Source organism: Takifugu rubripes, chromosome 11 (genome assembly GCF_901000725.2).
Source record: "Takifugu rubripes chromosome 11, fTakRub1.2, whole genome shotgun sequence".
Classification (NCBI taxonomy): Eukaryota; Metazoa; Chordata; class Actinopteri; order Tetraodontiformes; family Tetraodontidae; genus Takifugu; species Takifugu rubripes.
This window is the reverse complement of record NC_042295.1, coordinates 14,094,709-14,117,665: the sequence shown is the minus strand read 5'-3', so window position 1 is coordinate 14,117,665 and position 22,957 is coordinate 14,094,709. Positions and strand designations below refer to the sequence as shown.

The following is a 22,957-nucleotide window of genomic DNA, read 5'->3' as shown; positions in this document are numbered from 1 at the left end:
CCATCACGCACCGACCCGATCCGGCTTCCCCTTGTTTACATCCTTATTTAGTTTCCAGCATGGCCGCTGCGCAAATCTTAAGACGCAACCAAAAACCAGCCAATACGGCTGTTTTGAATTCTAACGGGGCTAAAAACAGCCAGGACGTGCGCGAAGGGAAAAGGAGGCTTCCCTCCGAACCCCCCCCCCCCCCCCCCCCCCCCCTCGACCCCTCTCATTGTTTCCTTTCTATCAAAAGGGGCGCTCCGTGAGGGATTTAACGTTGATGGAAAATGACTTTTTTGGAAGGAAAATGGGCCGTTTCTATTCAAAACAAAGCAGCACTGACGTGATAACGTGCAGCTGTATATCGCTGTGGTTGTACGTCAAGAATCCATTCAACCTGCTCTGGTTTTCGCCAGCCTGACTGAGAACGAAGCAACATTGACCGAAAACCCAGCAGCTCCCCGCATCCCCATCGTTGCTCTTACCTCCTGTGTTTGTGCGTTTGGTGCTGCTGGCCTCCGTCGGGGTCTCCAGGGGTCTTTTACGCGAGTCGGGGGGATCGGACTCCATATGTGGCTGTTGATTATGATGGTGAGGATTTGAGAAAATCCCGTTTTGCTGTACTGCTCCGCCGGCCATCATTTTCAGGCTTGCTCTTTATGCTTGCGCTGCGTTTGCGTTTAAACCCCCCTTTCCCGTTTTTTACGCAGCTCGAACAGTGCAGATGAGTCCTCTGTGAAGGCGAGAGCGACCAAGAATTAGAAAATACGCTTGTTTCTTACGAACGGGGGAGGTTGGCACTGCGTTTCTCCGTGGCGCACCGTGCGGTCAGAGATGCTGCACAGGTACAAAAAGTGAAAGGTCGGAGCGGCAGATGATCGGCTCAGAGAGAGAAAGCGGAGGGGGGAAAAAATCCGAAATCTCTGCCGAGGGATGTGATCTAGGCAACTACAAACGTGATAAAAGAGCGTCAATCGTCCATGAAGCTTCTGATACGCGGCTTAGGATATGTTTGTCATTCCGCTGCAACCGGATAAAGAAGCGTACTCATGTCAGGCAGCGCAGGATGGTGGCGCTCCTCTAAAACAGCCAGTGGAAGAGGATTGATAAATAAAGAAAACAAAAACACAACCGAAAGACAAAAGATGCGAAATCAGCCGAAGATAGAAAGGTCGGTGAAGCGATGAGCGTGAACACAAATCCTGATGGGTGCTGGAACACAAATTCAACTTCTGCTTCCTTTTTCTCCGGTCTTGAAGACACCCGAGGGTGGAGGGTGTTTTGTCTGGAGCAACACACGGAGAAAGAGACGTTTTCCTGCTCGATCTCTGGCTGAAGATGCTGCAGTCTTGCGTTCAGAGCATCCTTTCTCTGACTGGCTGCGAGAGGAAGCGCAGGGGAGCGGCTGACGTCACGAGGCCCCACGCTGCCTTCACTCGCATCCAGTAAACTTGAAAATCCACAACGCGTCTCGTTTGTTCGGAATGTTGTTGGACTAGGAAAACTCTGTTGAATCGTCGTGATTCATAACCGAAGATACCCGGTAGAGTGTAGTAGGGTTTCATGTTGAAATATCGAAAGTGTGGCGGGACTATAACAGCATAAAATAACGAATTTACGTAAATCTCAACGGAGCCAGAGACTCGCAGTCTCTCACAATTAAATACCTCCCTTTCGACGTTCCGTGAATGCACCACAGCAGAGAAAGCTGGAAGACGGGGGGAAACGCCTCCGCCGTGACGCCATTGGTGGATCTGACATTTCTCCGCCAAACGAGAAGGCCACAGATATATTTGCTCTGCGAGTCACATGGCGGCGAGCAGAAGGATGCGGCGGCGGGTTTTTACTCTGTTTCAGCCGCGGCAAATGCAATTAGGGCCGAACGGCCGCCCGAAGGTCCCGCTGCGGCTGTGCGGAGGTCTATAGTCAAGGCAGTCCTGACAGATAAGTGATGCTGAGGAGCAAAGCCTGCCCTCTGTGTCCTGCTTCTAAAATTCTAATTGTTCAGCGAACTAAAACAAGCAAACAACAAAAAAAAAAAAATCTGACACCTCTAAATAACGAACAAACCTAAATCATCTGTTTTTCTTTCTTTCGTGCTCACCATCACCCTCCGGCCTGATCGCAGGCGCTTCCGTTTATTCTTTTGCATGGAGACGAAGCTGGCGTGCCCGTGAACGCATGTTTGTAAAGCGGGGAGCCTCTCACCTGTGCCTCTGCTGTGCGACTCACCTGTGCGTGCTGACATCTCTGCGTCGCTCTGCCTGGATCTGAAGCGGGATCCTCCTGCACGGTGAGCTCACTATACCCGCCTCAGTATTTCTCTCTCTCACTTACACACACACACACACACACACACACACACACACACGCATACACGTTTGGCGTATTCTCTCACACACACCTAGACACGCAAGTACCATCTCTTTTGGCCAGTATATGGATGTAGTGCACCATCAGTGACTCCTGATTGGAGTCAAGGTGACATTGAGCTGCCTGTGCACCCCCCCCACCACCACACACACACACACACACACACACACACACACACACACTACTTCTACAGAGCAGCTCGTTCACACAATTTCCCGTCGTCCTGAGAGACGCAGTGGCGAGGCAGCCTATTTCTCTTGGAAAAGGTGGCAAATATGAGGCAGATGGAGCTGCAGTTGAAAAATGAGTGTGCTCACAAAAGGGAGCACTCAGTGGGAGGAATGGCCTGGAGTTCGAAACCCCATTGTTAAAAACTATTCAGCACATTCTGTAGAGTGGCATATTTTGTTAGTTGGACACGTGCATTTATACTTTTGGAGGCGCGACATAGAGTGTTGGAAGCAGAACGGCGAGTGTCCTGGCCTCCCATTCAGGGCTGCAGCATATGGAAAAAGTGAAGTAGCCCCGGCAGTAAAGCACACACACTTGCAGCATTCTTGTGTGTTTTATTAGGCTGCAGCTCTGAGCAGATGTTAGCGAGATAGTTTTGGTCCAGTAAAGTCCTTTGCAGCTTTGGACATCAACCAGTGCTTTTAAATCGGATTCTGGACTTGTCCAGTGATACAATTTTGCACTTATTATTATTTTTCAATGAAATGCAAACGTTAATACTTCCTACTTAGCGAAGAGAAAACATTTTCCCCACATTTGGAGATAATTGCTGGATTAGTCATTCTGGAAGCAAAGTCTGGAATCACTATTAAAATGTTCAGAAGAAAAAAGCAACGTGAGTCGGCTGCAGTGTCAAATGTCCTTACATATAGGACAAAAATAGGACTCTAGCCTGCAAAATGCACTACTTCGTCAATTCGCTAATTGCCTTTTGGCTGCATCATTATTTATTTGTTTATTTTTTTTGCAGTGGATGAATTCATCAGCAATTTTGTTTTTACCATAAAGACTGGTAGGTAGGACCTTTTCACAAATGTTTTATTCCGGTGTAAAGCCTGTCAATGTCCTCTTCCAGTGGGTTGAAGCTGCAGCCGTCTCAACCCTGCGGCGGGTGGGCTGCAGATGTCGACCTCTGCTGCCCTCTGCTGGCAACACATGGAAGAAGAGCAGCGCCCAGCAGCCTCATATAATATAATGGTCAACTGGTTTTACCGTTTTGATAAAAAATATCAATGTTAAAATTTGATTTAAGACATTACACACATGCCCATTCAGTGCTTCAGTAACTTTGTGCGCCCATTAGGGCGGTGGTAATTGTTTGCAGATGGTTCTAGGTTTTAAAATAAAAAAAACCCTCTGTTGGAGGTTTATAAGTTTCTGCATGAACGTCCACCCTTGATCCATCTCTGCATGTTGCCATTAAATACTACCATTTTGGGTCTTTGCGGAGCTCCACTTTTATCCTTAATTTCATTGTGATTCTTGGAGGTCCACAAACTCAGATGGTGCCTAAACTCATTCTAATCATCTTGAAATGTGCTGTTTTCAATTTATCCTGAGCGTTAACCTGAGCCTAGGGCACACAGTCTGAAGCCTCTTAGATAATCCTTGGTTGTTCATGTATGTTCAGTTTTGTCCTCAGCTTGGCTCCCACAACAACAGCACTAAAATTTAACAGGGATGGAAAGAACAGAGAAGTCCCTGAGCAGACTGCAAACTGTCTTTGACAACGCAGCTCCAATCATAAAAAGGTAAATAATTTGTGACAAAAAACATCTGGCTGCACCGCACTTATTAATAAATATTGCTGGACACTACGGCGGAACTAAAGCAGTAGTTTCCATTCTTTTTGGAGACGAGAGGGAAGATGACATTTCCAGACTGTTCCAGCTCTCCTCCAGGGAGCAGGTGATGAGGAGAAGAGCACATGTCTGGCCAGCTGCCATCCCATCATCATTACCCTGCTGCATCACAAAGATGTGCACACATCTGCTCAAGGGTGCTTCTCTGACCTTGAGTTGAATCGCTTGTATACAGGGACACTAAAATCAAGCTGGTGCTGATATTACAATTATCAAAGTCTGATGAAGCTTCACCGTCACTTTATGGCCTCGGGAGAAGCAGAAGGACAGCTTGGTTATCAATTAGGAAATTGGGCATGGAACCATCTGTTCTGATGGTCAGAAGAACCTGACAAATTTATATCAGGTTTTGAAGGCCCTCATACTTGCATATACTCAGTTACCTGGTAGGCAGGAAAGGTTGTTGACATAACTCACCAAAACCTGTTGTGCGTTTGAACAATCACCACGAACGTAAATCCACAGTCTCAGTAGACAAATTACATTCAATATCGTCATAATTCAAATGATAAATTATCGTTATGCCGATAAAACCGTCCTTCACTGCGACAATCGTGTTGTTGCACTCCTTGGACACAAGGTGGTGCTGTTGTCCACGATTCGGGGAGATATCGAGGCGCAACACTGGGCGCCAGTCTTTCACACTCACCGGCCACTTTTTAGGCCCAACCGGATGGATGGATGGATGGGTGGATGGATGGATGGATGGATGGATGGACGGACGGACGGACGGACGGACGGACGGACGGACGGACGGATTGATCTGGTGAGTGTGGAGCCCATCGGTGTACAGTAAAGTAATTCATGTTCCAGATACCAGTTTGAGATGATCAGAGCTTTGTGCATTATCCTGCTGGAAGTGGCCATCAGACGATGGGTCCAGCGTGGTCATAAAGGGACAGGCGTGGTCAGTTATTTGACTTACTGCTGCCTCTCTATCACGTCTACCAGTCTATCCGTACTCCCCTGATCGCTCACATCAACGAGGCGTTTTCCTCCACACCACTGCCACTCCCTGGATATTTTCTCTGTTTCGGAACCATTATCTGCAAACCCTAGAGATGGTTGTGTGGAAATCCCAGTGGATCAGCAGTTTCTGAAATCCTCGGACCAGCCTGTCTGGCACCAACAACCAGCGCACAAAGTCACTTAAATCTCCCTTCTTCCACATTCGCATGCTCGGTTTTGCCAACTTCAGCAAGTTGTCTTGACCACATCTACACGTCTAAATGCATGTGATTGGCTAATATGCTATTTGTGTCGACAAGGAACTGAACATGGCGACCGACGTGGCCGGCGAGTGTACGTCGATGTGAGGCTCAGAGCTGCAGACAGATCACACAGCACAGCTCTGTCGTTCCGGCTGAAAGTCCTGCACGTTGCATTTCGGTCCCTTTTCCCTTTTCCCCCCTGCAGAATCAAATTGAAGTCATCTGTCTGCAGTGGCGCTGTGCTGGAGTCTGGTAGATTATATTCATTCAACGCATTGGTTTGTTTGTCTACGGGGAGGGGACCCTGAGAAAGTCCCTCCTTATTCAGTCCTCAGTGAGAAAAATCGAAAGGAAAACAGATTCTACTTGTTTAAAAAAAAAAAAGATAGTTACAAAGATATACAAATATACATTGCCTTATATAATATACTGTGCATAAACATAAAACATCTGTGGGCCATATACGGTGACTGTATATGAACTGCTGAAAAAAATCTGGCTATTGTTTTTTCAGAAAACAGCTGGAGCTCCGTTTGAAGAGATATTTGAGGAGAAAATGGAATTTGTGTTTCAAAACAGAGAAATCAGATTTTTTAAACTGTGCAGACGGATCAGGCTGTTTGTTTTCTGGAGCTGCTGCTGTTTACGTTGGATGATCTTGGATGGTCTCCGTGCCGACGGGTCTACACTGTTCCAGTCTGAGGAGATTCCGGTCGAACCCTCTAAGACATCCTGTGGGGATCCCTCAATTCCTGCTTGGGAATTTCATGGGCTCAGACTGTGACAGGGCCTGCAAGGAGTTCCAGGGTGAGCTCTGAATCACATTTTAATTCATGTTAATTTTAGTCAGAATGATTCCAAACCCATTAATAAAATATCGATGTGCTTTACAAAACAGGAAGGCGAGTAAAGACGACATAAATATGCTAAATCCAAATGACCACAAACAGGACTTTTTCCCCCTTTGGTGGGCGGAGATGATGATGATTGAGGTTCGGTGGCCATTGTTTCATTTCCCGTCACCCCCTTATCTTATCAGAACGTGACCTGTTGCACACAATAACCACAGTCCTCACCTCTGGCCTTTATTTAAAATTGTCCGTTAGAAACAGAGCTGCAGTCCACAAAACATACGGAGGCCGTTTACATTTGCAGCCTTGGGCACGTGGTTTGCATCCCAGTATGCTGAGGCTCCATTTATGCTGTTGAAAATGAAATGTGAATGAATGAATAACAAATTGGATTATAACACGTAGCTGTAGAATGGATTCTGGGTCACATCGGTCACAGTTGTGCGAGGCGTAAGAAGCTGTGCTCCAGAGGCAGAACACGGTATTACGCTCATGCACAGGCCCTAAAAACTGAAATTCAATAAAAATATTTCACTGTGAGACTTTTTTTTTTAATGATTTGCTTGTTATTATCTATTATCTATAGCAGGTCTGTTGTTAATACATTTCCCAGCAGCATTTCATATAATTCAATCATTCCTCCATCAGTAACACACCGTAGAGCTTCTATGATTTATTCTCATCTGTTACTGAAGTGCAGAAGCAATAAATCACAAAAGGTGAGCTCTGGGTAATGACAGCCCGGCTTCTGTCCAGCTGCTATATTTAGAAGTGTTCGGCAGAGGGGACCAGTGAAGCGTGGAGGGCAGGAGACAATATTCCCTCAGAGTTATGTCCTCCCTTTTCCTCTCAGGGGCACAAACATACAAGCGCTCCTTTGTCCCACAAAGTATGCAGCTGTGTGCCTTCACATATGAGCTGTTTTTGTCTGACACACAAACACACATGATGCTACAGAACCGTGTCCACCCCCGTGTTGCGGGCTCTCAGTATCTGTGCTGACGGCGTCCCGCTCCTGTTACCAGGATACTTCAAGTGCTGCAGGAGCGTGCGCTCCTCCGTTCCCACTCTGTTGTCTGCACCGTGCACTTCAGCCCAGATTGGATGAGAAGAAAAAAAACCGACTTCAAGCTGGAAAAACAGCCCCAAAGTGTTTTCTGATCTTTATACTCTGTAGGGTCCGATGGTTCCAGGTGAACAAACAGCCTGTCGGTGCTGATGCAGACGGGGGAACGTGGACAGATATTCTGCAGATAAGCGCGCAGGAACCGCCGCGATGACCAAACACATTCGACCACACGCTCTGGCTCCTCTGGTGAATCAGACCACCGGTTCCGTGCAGAAATGTGGACCCGTAATGTTTTCAGTTCATAATTTACAATTTAATTTATTGTATTTCCCACTGAAACAAACACGTTGAAAGCAAGGCGGCGCAATAATGCAGCGGCACAGATGAAAACTGCACTTTGCCTTCATGCTAAAACCACATAAAAGAATTCTATTATTCTAGATGACAGTTCACGTTTGTCTTTCCTGACATTTCATTTCGGGCCGGTTTAGTTGCGACATAAACAATGATTTCGGCCCTAAAGTCTCGACGTCACAGCATCTGTATGTTAAACACGGACATATAAATGTGGCCGACACATTGCTGCCACCCCGCCAGACTAAATGTTTTATTCAATATTGATGACAATAATAATAACATACTTCCAATAAAGTCAACATTCATCTCTTTTGAGTACATCCAACACCTCGCAGGTGTGATGAATTTAACCCTTTTCTGCTCCGTTTACATCACGGTGACAGCACAGGTGTCAGTCTAATATGGCATCGAATCCAGTGTTTTATGATATATTCATAAGGTACAGCACACACAGGACATCACAGATAGTTCAATACAAACTGCTGTTTCTGCTGTAGGAGCTGATCTCCACCTGTATCCTCCTCTCTCTGTTTACACCTTTTATATTGAAGAAAGTGGGTTCTTTACACTTCCATACTTCAGTTAATAAGAAATGTTTTTGCTGTCAAATTCTACTTTGACTCTCCGATCAATTAAATGTAAATCACTCAAATAATTTTCTTTGTTTTTTTTAAAGAGGAAAAATCTAGTTTGCCTCGGTATTAAAGGAGAAGAAGGTGCTCAGATCACACTAGAATCCTCTTAGATATTCTTAAAAAAAGACCAAAAACCATCAAATAAAGACATTGTTAGCAAGCATTATACTGTATGTGCTAATACAGTCTGGCTCGTCTTCAGTATTCCAAATTAGTGCATTAGGGTGTTAAAAGGTGTTTATTTCTACCTTGATTTTCACCCAGTGGATGTTCAGTCTGAACCGCCTTCATGTTCTCTTCATCTATGCTCCTCAGAACTAAGCTGAAAAATGCCGACTTCTGTTGGTTGACGTGCGGCGGACCTCGGTATCGACATTAATGGTCCACTGAGAACCAAAACCACTCACAAACCCCTTCTCTCATCACAGATCAACCACAACTAGCATCAACATCTGCATGAAGCACAGATTCATGGGATGAAGCAACCTGAAGCGACCAAACTGCTTCCGAGTCGACCTGCAACAGTTGCTCTGCAATGTTCTGAAATCTCCACAATACAAAGGACGCGTCTTTTTCTTGAAGCGTTCTGTTGAGGCTGGCGTTCGTACAATCTGGGCTGATCAGAGCCAACAGTGGACCTCAAACCCCGACAGTCCCGGGAGTTTGTTCGGTTAACCGAAGTGGACCTGCCACAGAGGCGGTGGAGTCACTTGCCTACGCTGAGAATGGTCATCTGCAGACACTCTTCTTTCAGAGCCACCAGTTCCGTCTTGTAGCTGCTTGACTTGCCCACGTCGTTATAAACGCACGGCTGCTTTTTCGCCGAAAGTGGCGTTTCCATAGTCACCGAGCCGGCATTGAGTATGTCCGCGTGTGAAGGTGAGCAGGAGGACCCCTTGTGGCAAGCTGCAGACAGCAACGCCGAGAGCGCCCGACCCACGTCGTGTCGAGCCCCCTCGTTCACAAAACAGTAGAGAATGGGGTCGGCTACACAGTTGAGGCTGGTCAGCGCCAGCGATACGTGATACGCTGCAAATAAACTCTCTTCCGAACCACAGTCACACGGTTTCTTTAAAAACATGACGCTCCGCACCAGGAGGAGGACATGATAGGGTCCGAAGCAGAGCAGAACGATGAGGATCAGACTCAGCGCCAGTCTCTGGATTTTCGCCTTTTCCTGTTGCTCCGTGGAAACGTTGCAGCGAACTGCCGCCAGGATCCCCCGATAGGCGACGAGCATGGCTGTCCACGGAGCCAGGAATCCCAGGAATGTCCTGTAGAGGTTCATCCCTGCCACCCAGTCCTGCATGGGATACTTTTCGAAACAGAACGTGTGATTGAAGCGATCCTGGAAGAGTTCGTCGTGGAACAATGGTGCAGAGTTGGCTACAATCTCAATGAGCCACACAACGGCGCTGACCAGGACAGCTGTCAGCCAATAGAGACAGAGAAATTATAGCATTACACTGTCAAGGTCAAATGTCAGTGTTAGGGGTCATTTTCATACCTGTTTTGACCTGTCGAACCTTGGCAAAACGCAGAGGGTAGGCCACAGCCAGATACCTGTCTAGGGAGATGCAGCAGAGAAACGCGATGCTCACGTAGATGTTCGTGTAGAAGATGAAGCCGAAGAGCTTGCAGCTCCCCTGACCGTGGATCCAGTCGTCATGCTGAAGAAAGTAGTCGATCCACAGAGGAAGAGTGGTGATGTACAGCAGGTCGGCCACCGACAGGTTGATCAGGTACACGCCGAGCTCGTTGCGTTGCCTTACCTGCAATGGTGGCGCAGCGGGAAAGAAGGTGGCGTGAGGTTAGAGTCAAGTTCAGGTTAGATGAGGCACTAGGAGAACACACATTTGATGTGTTGGTGTTGGGAGTTCTCAATCATCAGGTCATGTTGGCTCCCATCAAGACGACTGGACCTATCAAAATCTCTACTTTAAGCCCTTAACCACAGCATGTGCATTTAGCATCTAAGACTAAACAGTGTGTGGTTTTAGCTTCAGATAAAACTACATGTCTCTGGGAAATGCCAAAAGTCTGATGTTGCATGGGAAAATATCGTTCTGTTCTGTTCAGTCACGGTTTATCACAAACTAATGATGTGATTAATTATGACTTAAATATGTTACTGCACAAGCCTCTCAAACCTGCATTAAAATAAAGGGATGGATGGATGGATGGATGGGTGGGTGGATGGATGGGTGGGTGGGTGGATGGATGGATGGATGGGTGGGTGGATGGATGGATGGATGGGTGGATGGATGGATGGATGGATGGATGGGTGGGTGGGTGGGTGGATGGATGGATGGATGGATGGATGGATGGATGGATGGGTGGGTGGATGGGTGGATGGATGGATGGATGGATGGATGGATGGGTGGATGGATGGGTGGATGGGTGGATGGGTGGATGGATGGATGGATGGATGGATGGATGTCCTCCTCACCTGCATATAGGCAGCCCACAGGGCCATACAGTTGGTGGGAAGCCCGAGGACGATGACGATGATGTAGAGCGTGGGCTGGAAAAACTGGTCCACTTTACTGTCCACATCACAGAAGGAGATGTTGCACATTGTCCCACGTGGAACTCTCTGCAATGTTGGTGTGTGTGTAACGGGTTTAGCTGCGCTCAGCTCTGATTTCCTTCCTGGAGTTTCACCATTTTCCAGGTCCAGCAGTTCGACAGAGACACGGCGACGCAGGCATCCTCGAGAACATCGCTGTTGTCCGACATACAGGATCAGAGCTGTCATTTCCAGGCCATCTCATAGATCCCGTTTAAAACTCTGTCCTTCTATCCCAGGAGGTTCCGTGCATCGTTGTCCTCTCTCATTCTTCAAAATCAGCCGCTGTAGCTTCCAGCTCAGAGAAGAAGGGATGGAGTTGGAGACGGAATGTGATGAAACGAAACCTCCTTATCGGCACATTGGCAGGCCTCCTGCCTCTGGACAGGACCTCATAAATCTTTCAGAGATTACACTTGTGTGTGTGGATGCGTGTGTGTGTGTGTGTCTCAAGGACCTGAGACACACGACTCCTCTGGGATGCTCTGGCTGCAACACAGGTGCGATTTTACATTTTCAGCTGACAGGTCGTCCATTTTCTCCGGAGCTTCTGCGAGAGAAAGACACGACGAGACTATTACAATGTCAAAAAATTGTCCGTACCGACAGATTAATGTTCCACGGTGGCAAAAAACCGTTCCACCACATGGGTCTGCAGCCAATAGGCGTATAAATGAGCGCTTTCTAAGGTCAGTAAGTTAAAGCCTCACAGCAAACAATGGAAACTTTCTGACTGGAGTAAACTAAATAAATGTGAGCTGTAGTTCATTAGAAAGGTGCTTCAGGCTTGTGTTTTGCTCATGGGCCAATGTCCCTTTACAACATGAACAACTCTCACTGATGCTAGTTTGTGCTTTGTTTGCGCCGTGCCCGTAAATGTTGGAGGATTATAACCACACAAAGTGTTTGTGCTTTGTCTTGATGGAATTATCCAAATCGTTCTCTTAACTAGGTGGGATAAAGCTTCCAGTTATGATGTTAACTTTGTGGGCGGAGGACAAATTCATAGCAGACGTGTTTTAAAGGAAACCTGAGGGTGCAGCAGTATCTGATCTGCTGCCAGTGTAAATAAGTCAGCCCAGCCATGCAAACATCATGCTGGTTGTCAACATACAAAAATAAATACATACAGAAAAAATGTGTTGTTCCTGGAAATGGTGAAGAGTTTTGGTAGAATTGTCAAATTCCATTAGGGAAGCTGGGAGGAGCAATAAGACAAAGATCTGTATGAAGGAGAAACATCCGGATCTGTAATTTATTGTTTATGTGTGTGTGTGTGTGTGTGTGTGTGTGTATGTGTGTGTGTGTGTGTGTGTGTGTGTGTGTGTGTGTGTGTGTCATTACCCTAAACACACCTAAGGGGACCTTACATTTGCATCTGTGTGACAAAATTCTTGTTGACAGTCAACAGTGGAAGCAACAAGCATGTTGTCACGCAAGTACACACACCACTACACTTCACAACATGCTTTCACACAAACACAGGAAAGATGATCAATGACTTCTGTACATACACATGTAGACTGCAGAATCTAGCTAATCTAAAGTTGGTAAAATGAAATAAAGCTGGAAAAAATGCGTATACGTGCAGCGACTTTCTCCTTCCCGCCCAAAGCTTCCACTGGTGCAGGGATCTGAACCAGGAAGTCTTCTATTCATGAGCTCACAAAATTGAAACCTTTTCTAAATGCTGGCCTCAGGTTGATTCGTCAGATCTATTTGTTTTAGCAACAACAATATTAATCCTCACGTCAGGAAATTTTCCAGACTGCTTCGCGGATACTTTAACCTCCATTAAAATTGTCTGATCTCCTGTTTTGACTCTTTATTTTGGCCATGCGCACACGCTGACCATACCCAGCTCCACTGCTCTCCTCCACTAGTCCGATTAATTAGAGCTGCTTAAGGACAAACGTTTCACAGATGGAAGTGTGATTGCATATCTAATGTTGGAGACGGACATCCCAGGGGGCCGGCTGTCATGCTGAGCTGTAAACAGGAGGACGGATGGCTCCATGTCAGTTCCCATAAGCATGGTGGGAAAAGCCTTGGCATCATCCTGTTCAAGTCCTGCAGCAGGGGGAGAGGAGACACAGAGACTGGGCCCAGCTGAACTCAGTGTTTACCCTCCGTGCTCGTGTTTACGGACCCTTGCACATCAGTTGGTATTACTGGCATTTTGCTTGGAGAGGAGGAGCTCCGTGATGGAGAGTTTTGTGTTAAAATCCAACGTTACATGAAACTTATTCTGTAAAAATTGTTCTTTTTGTAAACATGTTTTTTTTAAATTTATATAAATAATTGAAACAACCTTAAATTTGCTCCTGCAGACATTATTTTGACCAGGAATACAGTACAAATACACGTCTGATTAGAGATAATGGTGGCTTTGGTGGTGCGTTCTTGGCCATCGGGGATTATTAAATAAAGAACTGATGATTTTTAACTAACTAGGCCACAGAACACTGTGTTCTGATGCAGTAAATTAACTTTATCACAACAGGTAAAAGCCAAGATAAAGTTCCATTGAGGAGTCGCTCCATTTGAAAAGAATCCTGCCAAACCAGTTCGTTGTATAAGGGCACTCAAGCAAATCCGTTTGAACCTAACGGCAGTAGAAAAACACCAAATGAATTCAGCGAGCCTTTTAAAAGTCACATGACCTTAACGTGAGTCCTGTCCATTGTTTTTTCCCTGATTCTTCCACCACGGATGCAGCCATCTAAAACAATCAGAGGCCTCTCGCAAACCAGGTTTAGAAATGCCAGACATGTGACCAAAATACCCCAGAACCAGTTACGATATAAAAACGATTAAGGGAAATGCGATAATGCCACAGACGTGACAGTCAGTTGTCACCGGCAGCGTGGCTGGTGCGCTTTAACGGTTATTGCATCAACCCATCAAAGGCTTAATCCTGTTACAGGTGACTCACAACAGACAGTGACTTCAGATTAGATTACGGTGAAGATTATTGGGTGTATCGAGAACAAACACGCAGACCGTGTTATTAGAAAGGCTCAGTCTCCAACCAGGTAATCAGTTTTTGTAATATCTGTGGGGTGAAATGCACCACTATGGCATCTGACTTCAATATCCCTGACGTGCATGAGTCAGCACCTTGCTGCAGACAGGATATGTCATCTGCTGAGCCCAGGATGTTTCAGTCTCACAGTTCCACCCCTGTTATTTTGGAAAAGCTGTACAATATCTACCAGAATCTGGAACACGCCAGAACACGCCTTCTGTTGCGGACTCCAGATCAAATCTCCTCCTTATATTCCTGTCACAGGTCACGAGTGGGTTAAGCGTGAGATGAGAAATACTCACATTCATTCAGATGTGAAACACACACGCAGAAAATAGTGCCGCTAAATCCCAGCGACCTTTTCTCCGGTTCCATCTTTAATCCCATTTCCACAACTAGAGCCATTCACCGTGGTTGCTTGCTCTGCATGATCTGATTTGCCAGGATGTAGATATCGATGTTATTCACTCACCATCCATCTTCCTGTATTGTCTTATCCATATATCAATAAGCTGCTGGGGGTATTCTGCGAATCAGAAGACAAATGTAACTGGATTGAAAACCATCTCTGACAAAAGCCAGGCCGCAATTCAATCAGGCGATTCGGTCCATCACTGAGAGGCACATTTAATCTGATGGACGGGTGTTCTTCTGTGAGCTTTTTGATTGACAGATGAACCAAAAACGATCGCCCGTGGTGCAGTGCAGAAGGCCTCGCGCCGACAGACCAGTGAAAACAGTAATCAGCCGGAGGTGTTGCTGCTGCTGCTGCTACGTCCCCGACCGTGTCCACCGTGACCACGTGTGATGACGGTCCCGTAACAGTCAGGGGCCCATCGTCAGCCCATCATCAGCTGCTGAGCTGAGTCATGAGCCTGAAGCCCAAGGAGCCTGCCATCATACGGCCATCTCCCCACGTGTATTCATGAAAGACACAGGAATGGAAGCAACATTAAGGCGTGCGCATTGATTAAATACTCCATAAAGCAAAGTGTATTGATCAGCAGACCTGATGAAATCAACTCAGACGACCTTTCACAGGCAGAGACAGAGTAAATGTCCTTGAGCACTCAACAATGTACTGTACACACAGATGCAACCCCTCTTTCTTGTTTTTCACTTCCTGTTTGTATATCAGGCTCCAGGAAAAGTCATCTCAGTCTACCAACATGTTTACCATAGCTGGGAGTAACGCAGCTCCACGACTCAAACACACAGATTAGCAGAGTGACAATAATCCAAAATACATGCAGAGAAATGCAAAAGTGAGACGAGAAAAATCCAGATAAACATATGATGAGGAAAAATCAAACCCCACATGAGTTCATGATTGAATGAAAAGGGGAAACACTGAACTGGACATGTAAAAATATCTGTCTGAAGCAGAGAAGCTTTACAGTTTTGCAGCAGGTAGTTAAAGCTGGCTGGTCATTTCATGCTCGGGTGGCCGCGCAGCCGTCCATGTTTAAAATCCTTCACCCCGACTCCATGCAGGGAAAATTAATGACTTTGATAAAAGTGCCACGTTTTCCTTTGATGGCCCCACATTGAATTTCATAGTATGAGTATTGATTCAGTATTGACTGAGTCAGAGCCGCATCCACCAGCAGCCATGCATCTGGTACCTGGGCCTCCATAGGGGACATGCCTGAACCCCCCCTCTTGTGGATGTGATACACACTTCTGTAATGCTCCTCAACTGTCACCATCCTCCTTGTGCTCTCTACAGCATTTGAATTTGAATGAATATAAAGGTAAACTTAAATAAGCTTCACTCTTAAGAGCCCTAACAAATAAAGTGCCAGCATCCAGGGATTGAGGGTTCGACACATCCCTTTATAACTGCATGTGATTATGTTCGTCTACTGCATGAACCTGCATGTGTGTAAAAAGATTAACTAATTCTGTGGGATTAATGAAGTATATTCACATTGGCCTTTACAGTTGTATAAAGTGTTATCATTAAATGACAATATTTTGGCTATATTGGGATGATTTCACTTTTTTCTGCTACTATTTGGCAGAGCGTGTGCGTGCTGGGATTTTTTTTTTTTTTTTTAATAAAAATGAATAAATAACCACATTTTGGTCCTCCAGTTACCTCCAGTTTCAACATTTCCACAGACTCAAGTCTTCCAAAACAGAGACATGGTTCAATTATATTCAAGTCCTGAGGTTAAATATCTCATTTAGTTGCACCCACATCACAAATGTACCTGTGCAATATTTCCATTAAACCACAGTTACCAGTGATCCACAGTGACCTTTCACCACTATGTTTTAGTCAGTTCTTCCTTGTGTCCCAGTGGAAGTGTGTGCCAGATGTAAGAAATGTGTTCCTGACATCTCGCTTTTACAAGAATAGGAGGGAAATGAGCTCACTGAGACTAATGAGCTCGTCTAATACAGAAAATAGCCCACCTAAAAAGACATTAACAATGAGACGTTAAATCAGCCATTTGGTCAATTTTTTGGATTTCAGGTATGAAAACATGTGTTAGCATACAAAATGATCACATAAATCATGTGATGTGGCGACGAATAAAACTTTTATGTCGTGTTTTAACAATAACATTTTTAGAAGTTAGGTCAGGATATGCCTGTTTCCTCCGCCACTTCCTGTTTTGTCTTTTTCAGTCTGATTGGTCGGTTCTGTCCACGAGTGACACGAGGGCACAGAGGTTCTGTTATCAACCGCTGGCCTGTGATCTGCAGGTCAGTAAATCACATGACCCACCGGCGTGCGTGTACAAATTAAAATAGAGTATTGCTAGAGAGGATTGAGTAATCAGAAATTAAAAATACGTTAAATAAAATGACTATTTATCTTGTTTGAATACAACATCAAGTCAAACTTGTCCTTAAGGAAAGAAAAAGAAGGTTGAGGCAACAAAAAAACAGTGAAATGCACCACAGAGCGTGGTTTAAGTAGAGAAGTGTACAAAAAAGGCAAAATAATTCAGAAAGAGCTGAGAGGAAATGAAAAAGACGTTGGGAAAGGTTAAATCAAGATGGCCGATTGGAGGCAAAAACTGATGTGAGCTCATAAAAAGGAAGAGAAGAGAAGGATGATAGAAAATAGAACGTTATCACCATTTAAAATTGCTTTATTACCGTACCCAGGTGCTGCTGACGCCAAACTGGAGACATTAGGGTGTCTGTGTGTCTGTGTGTGTGACGGATGTGTGTGTGTGTGTGAGAGAGAGAAGGAGATACAGGGCTAACAGTGACTTCACCATGCCCCACCCAGTAAATTTAGATGTGGCTCCACACTTTCAGCAGTTCTTCAGCTCTCTCTCACACACACACACACACACACACACACAGCGAGAGAGAGAGAGAGAGAGAGAGAGAGAGAGAGAGAGAGAGAGAGAGAGGACACATTATCTCTCGTCTGTCTCTTATCTCTCGTCTTTCTTTCCTTCATTTAGATCTGTATCTCAGCCTGGAGGCCATCAGCCATTCATCACAACACCAATGCTGTGTGTGACCCTCTGTTACATATTACATTATAGACTTCACTAAATTGACCGTCAGACTTTATTGATTCCAGGTTACATTTATCTTCAGAGGCTGGTTACATCCTGCTGTGTCTAATCTAAAATCTAAAACCACAACCCAAAACAGATATGCTGATTGGCTGCTGCCTACAGTCCCTATATATTTATGAATGTATGGAATATTTAAATCTGTCTTTTTTATTGGGAGCAGGGGAAGGGGAATCATTTTTCAGTATTGAAGTTAAACAGTGGCTTATTATTCAGCTGTAGAGGAACGAATGTAGTTAAAAAACAAATAATTTTCTTATCTCCATGACAACAAACAAAAAAACAGCGGGGATGGTGGCAAATATTTCTGCTGATGCAAATGAGCTCTTGACTCCATTAAAATAGGAGCTGAGTCGCCCACGTCCACGCACCCGTGTGTGTGTGTGTGCGTGTGTGACTTCAACAGTTACCTTCCCTTTCTTATGAGTCATTTCTCTAAATAACAGACCAGAAGTATGGCATCTCATTTTCTGGGCTCCTGCCCTCAACAACCCCCCCACTCCCAAATGCAAATAACCATCTGCCAGTTCATCATCGCACTTTGTCGCACATTTTGTGCCGACACCCACAGCAAAAATGGTTTGGGTCAATTTGGAGAAGAGGTGTGAGCCGTTCAGTGACCAAGACCGTGTCAGAGAACCCCACACCTCACCAGTCGGCCACTTCTTCCCACCAGTGAAGCATTTATGCGTTGCTGTTGTACTGAAATTGTTAAAAACAGCTCAGAAAACAAACTGCGGTTAAAATGTCAAGTGCAAATTATGTATGCACTCACAACACCCACCGTGCTGCAGCTTCAAACGCATGTTTAGCAGCAGGCTCGGCTGTCCAAACACACCAGCTCAAGTTCTGAACCCGGGAACTGAGCCAAAGTAGATGAACTCAGACTCATTTCAGATCATTTTAGCTGACAGTATAATGTAATAATGTAGCGGGCTCGCACCGCTCTGGTCGGGCTAGCTGTTAGCATTTCGCTGCCCCTTAATCACAGTGATTACTAAACCACAGAGGCTCTTAAGTGCTGCTTCTGAAAACTCCTCTGGAGAGCAATTACACCATCACTGCTCTCTCTCACACTCAACCTCTTCTCAAATTTCTTTTTTTATCCTCCTGTCCCCTCCTCCATTCACCTTCCTCTCTCTCCTCTACTTGTTGGTTGCTTTACAAATGCTCTAATCTCCTTCTAATTTCTTGTTTATCATCTCACTGCTGTGCTCTGATTTCCTTGATCAGCTCCAACACAAACAGGCTGTTGGGATTTCTTCTGTGAGCAACGATATTATGTCCACACAATTTAGTGGAAACTTATTAAATGCTTCTTTATTGACTTAAATTGAAAGGACCTGCCACTTCGGGTTTCTTTTACCCCACCCGCGCTACTTATTTGCCTCCATGTGCACAAGAGGCAGGATGAGAGGAGGCGTGTCCGCTACATTGCTAACACATTTCTATCTTAGGACCCAGATAATAGCTCATCTGACAGACAAAAAACAGATCTGAAGTGACAGACGGTGTTTTTAAGGCTACGAAAAGATACTCAGCTTTCAAATACTTAGAAAGAAACATAATATTATGGTTTCTGTTTTGGAATCTCTCTTTAGCATGATGCTAAATTCCTTAGTTCAAACTCCGAGACTGATGATACACAAGGAAGGAGACGGATCTATCTGTATCAGGGAAGCAGAGGGGTGTGTGTGTGTGTGTATGTGTGTGTGTGTGTGTGTGTGTGTGTGTGTGTGTGTGTGTGTGTGTGTGTGTGTGTGTGTGTGTATAGGGGGTGGGGGAGTGGGAGGTGGGAATCGAGCTGGTAAGTAAAGCCGAGGCTCCATCCTAACCACAACCATCCTCTGGCCTTCAAGGTCGGAGTTAAAGCGGTGTAGATTATATTTCTCCTGAGGTCACAAGTAGTTCAGTGCAAGAGAAGAAGAGCTCTGGTGAGGAAATAAGGACCGACTTGGCCCCTGTTGTACCCCACTGTCAGCTGCCAGATCAGCTATTAATCACCATAGTTGAAGGTATCAAATATAATTAATGACTGCTTTACCGCAGACAGCCTCTAGAGGGTGAACAAACATCAGCAGAATGTTCATCAGCCCTTCACTGAATTCATATTTTTGTTAATGAGCACAGATTTATTATACTATAAACCAATGACATCATTGGTTTAATGGGGGGGGTGGCTGAATGTGAACTATGAAACAAAATAGTAACAAAACCCTGATTGAATGATGAGGATTGGAAGCTGCTGATGTTCACATTAGTGGTGTCAGAGTAGAAAACTCGAATTCTAGAGGAGGAACAGCGGATTCATTGTGCCAACTGTTTACTAAAGGGACAGCAAACATCTGCTGAAGCGTTTCCCTGTGGCTCACTGATGCATGATCCTTTCCTGGAAGTCCGCTATCGCTGACTTTTCCTCCCTCTCTCTCTCTGCTGCCTCCGTCCAACAAGTTGTCACATATTCACACTCTGGGAACGTGCAGCATACGTGTGTAAAATAATGGTTATGCTGTTCAGGACACAGAAGCCTCACAGTCTTGGTGATTTTTTTCTACTCAGACTAACTAAAGACCACAAATGGAAATCCCAAGAGAAGCAATCACTTTGATGAATCGGTCCAGCAGGGGGGCCTTCCCCCTCCCCCAGGGTGAGATGATCAATATGAATGAATGCTCGGTCTAACTCTGCTTCCTAATGTGGTTTCAGCATTTCTCAGTTTCTTCCTTATTTTGAAATTAAAACTGTCTTTTGGCAGGAAATGATCTTTTAAAACTGGGAGTGTCGAAACGTCTCATCAACCATTTTCAGAGTGCAAAAACAGCCTTTTAGAGACGTTTTAACTCATCTGAAATAACACGGCTATAGTTGATGGAGAGGTCCGCTGTTAGAGCTGATCTCATGGCGTGTGTGTGTGTGTGTGTGTGTCTGTGTGTGTGTGTGTGTGTGTGTGTGTGTGTGTGTGTGTGTCACAGCCACAGAGCTGTGACACAACCATCTGCTCTACACTAGCAACAGTCAGCATCCAATTTTCCATTTACTGATGATTTGATTTGATTTTGCGGAAGGTTATGGGAGTAAAATGCAGTTGTGCTCCAGTGATGTCAGATGAAGTCAGGGAGCAGGAGAGATGGGCAACGATAACAGACACAACTGGCTGGTTTTAATTCACAGCTGTATCGTCGTGCGTTTGATAATCGCGTGTCAGATGTGTTGACGCCGACGAGAAAGTTTTATGAGCCCAAAACAGCCCAAAATCTTCCAGGTTAGTTTAACAATTAACAAAGAACCCAACTTGTTTTCAGCACCAAATAAGCTAAATGTTGTGTAGTGGATCAGCATTCTGCAGGTGGCAGTTTGATTTAAGCTGATTTCTGCTTTTACACACAGACACACACACACGCACACACACGCACACACACACACTCTCTGCACTCACCTTTAGGTGGACTGATTGCTGCTGTCTCCTCCGTGTGTCCGCTCAGAAGACGCTTAAAGAGGCGTTTACTTTCCTTTAGCCTGCGTGAGGAACCTGAGAGACGGACGAGGGTGCAAATAGTGAAGAGAACAGCAGCAACTGCAGAGAGCCACACCAACAGGCAGACCGAGAGAGAAAGGAGAGTTTGACTAAGAGAGAGGGGGGAGAGAGGGAGAGAGAGAGAGAGAGAGAGAGAGAGAGAGAGAGAGAGAGAGAGAGAGAATGAGACCAACTGAGAGAGAAAGGAGAGTTTGACGGAGAGAGGGGGGGCAGGGGGAATGAGACCAACTGAGAGAGAAAGGAAGAGACACAGAGAGAGAGAGAGAGAGAGAGAGAGAGAGAGAGAGAGAGAGAGAGAGAGCAACTGATAAAGTGAGCGAGAGACTGGGAGAGAAGAGATCTGCAGATAGGGAAAGCAAGAGATTGAGAGCAAGATGTAATGCAAAAGAGAGACATAATTGTCTCTGTGTGCGTGTGTGTTCGTGTACAGGCTAAATATTGAGTAGAAAATTGTACATTCTGGTACTGGTTGGTAAATATTGGTTTTAAAGTTAGGAACTGGGTAAAGGTTAAGGTGGGGGGGGGTTGTGATGTTAGGGTCAGGGTTAAAGCTGGGAAATGCATTGTCTGTAAAAAGATAAAAGGAGAAGGATGAGTGTGTGTGTGTGTGTGTGTGTGTGTGTGTGTGTGTGTGTGTGTGTGTGTGTGTGTGTGTGTGTGTGTGTTTCCCTGCCTACAACAATACTGGATAGACATTGACATTCCTACCTGAGGCAGAGTCATTTCAGCCCAAACCAAAATGGTCAAAAGGATAAAATAAATAATGAGGAAAATGGCTGAGCAGCATTCCAGCAGTTGATTTGAGCATCCAACTTTAGCTATTTTCTTTTTAATGTTTTAAATATTGATACTTGAATGTAAGAGTCTCCTGCAGGGGGCGCTAGCATTCAAAACACAGCCAACAAACCATTTACAGACAAGTTAATAATTCATTGTAAAATGGTAAAATTTCCAGGAAAATCGCACAGGTGTGAAACAAACACAACAAATATAAACAATACAAACTTTTGTGGTATGAAACCGTATCATGAACAGGAGAAACCCCCTAAATTTAGTGTCTTTTTCACATATTTATAGAATTTCAAGGGAGGACGCATGAGTGAAGGAAGCCATTTTAAAAATGAACTAACACTGCGGTTATTGAGCAGACCTGTCCCTCGGTTGCATAACTGGGTTTACGAGCTCATGTTAACGTCAGATGGTGATGGCGTTGACAACACTGTGTTGTTCCCGGCTCACTTCCATCCGCCATGCTCTTGGACGCTGGACGCTGGAGGCGTCTCTCCTCCCACGGATGAAACTTCACCCCGACTCCATTGAATTTGCTCTCTGCAGGACCAACAATCTGAGGCACAGACGACGTTCTGCAGCATGACGGCCCAGGTTCAGTGTTCCTGGAATGATCACTGACTCACTCCAGCTGCTTAGAGGCACAAAAGCAACATAAGAATTCATCAGAGCGTGCATGTGTGTGTGTGTGTGTGTGTGTGTGTGTGTGTGTGTGTGTGTGTGTGTGTGTGTGTGTGTGTGTGCGTGTGTGTGTGTGTGTGTGTGCGTGTGTGTGTGTGTGTGTGTGTGTGTCCACGCCCATCATCCCCATCCTGCTCTGTTGAGACAGGTGCTGACTGCTGAAGGCCCGGAGGATCCAGGCCAGTGTGAGACGCGCTCCGAATCAGCTTCCTGCCGAGATGAAAGGAGCAAAGCGCGACTTCAGAACCAGGACGCCTTTGATGCGAGCGAGCTGGAAAAAAAAACCCTCTGCATTCTGCAGATGTGGGGCGACGATCCCACCACATCACTACTTTTGTCAAATTTCCCCTTTGCTTTAAACACTTTGTCCATCAGTCGGTTGCTTGTTTCGGTGTTAAACAGTTATAGAAATCACAATAAAAAGGAATAAAGCAGCATTTCAAGCTTCTTTA

General features: G+C 45.4%; 2 protein-coding genes and 1 long non-coding RNA gene across 9 annotated transcripts in view; 1 reads left to right on the top strand and 2 right to left on the bottom strand.

The window, feature by feature from the left end:
* Positions 1–1,354, bottom strand: part of nova2 (NOVA alternative splicing regulator 2) — a 49,016-nt gene extending 47,662 nt beyond the window's left edge. For both annotated transcript variants that reach the window (XM_011608682.2, XM_029844273.1), the window contains exon 1: positions 471–1,354. In XM_011608682.2, coding sequence (XP_011606984.1) covers positions 471–627 — 157 coding nt within the window. In that variant the 5' untranslated portion in view covers positions 628–1,354. The remainder of the gene's footprint in view (positions 1–470) is intronic.
* A 6,306-nt stretch (positions 1,355–7,660) lies between these two features.
* Positions 7,661–21,154, bottom strand: gpr4 (G protein-coupled receptor 4). 6 transcript variants are annotated; one of them, XM_011608679.2, is made up of 4 exons: positions 20,937–21,154; positions 10,805–11,474; positions 9,863–10,127; positions 7,661–9,783 (listed from the first exon to the last, which is right to left on the bottom strand). In XM_011608679.2, exons 2-4 carry the CDS (start codon positions 11,111–11,113, stop codon positions 9,062–9,064), a joined length of 1,296 nt encoding a protein of 431 aa, XP_011606981.2. In that variant the 5' UTR covers positions 11,114–11,474; positions 20,937–21,154; the 3' UTR covers positions 7,661–9,061. The 6 variants fall into 6 exon arrangements, with proteins under 6 accessions (XP_011606981.2, XP_011606983.2, XP_029700135.1 ...); XM_011608681.2 differs by having other exon boundaries at positions 10,805–11,471; XM_029844275.1 differs by lacking the exon at positions 20,937–21,154 and adding an exon at positions 12,055–17,229.
* Positions 20,010–22,940, top strand: LOC105417092 (uncharacterized). Its single transcript, XR_003890105.1, has 3 exons — positions 20,010–20,147; positions 22,113–22,418; positions 22,654–22,940. It is a non-coding gene; the product is annotated as an uncharacterized lncRNA (long non-coding RNA).
* The last annotated feature ends 17 nt before the right edge of the window (positions 22,941–22,957 follow it).

What these genes read in the sequence shown, in the direction of transcription:
- gpr4 (XM_011608679.2), bottom strand. Translation starts at nt 11,113, where the DNA reads ATGACAGCTCTGATCCTGTATGTCGGACAACAGCGATGTTCTCGAGGA. An exon ending in TGTGGGCTGCCTATATGCAG is followed by an intron (nt 10,128 to 10,804) that starts GTGAGGAGGACA and finishes CCACCATTGCAG; the next exon opens with GTAAGGCAACGCAACGAGCT. An exon ending in GGTTCGACAGGTCAAAACAG is followed by an intron (nt 9,784 to 9,862) that starts GTATGAAAATGA and finishes ATTGGCTGACAG; the next exon opens with CTGTCCTGGTCAGCGCCGTT.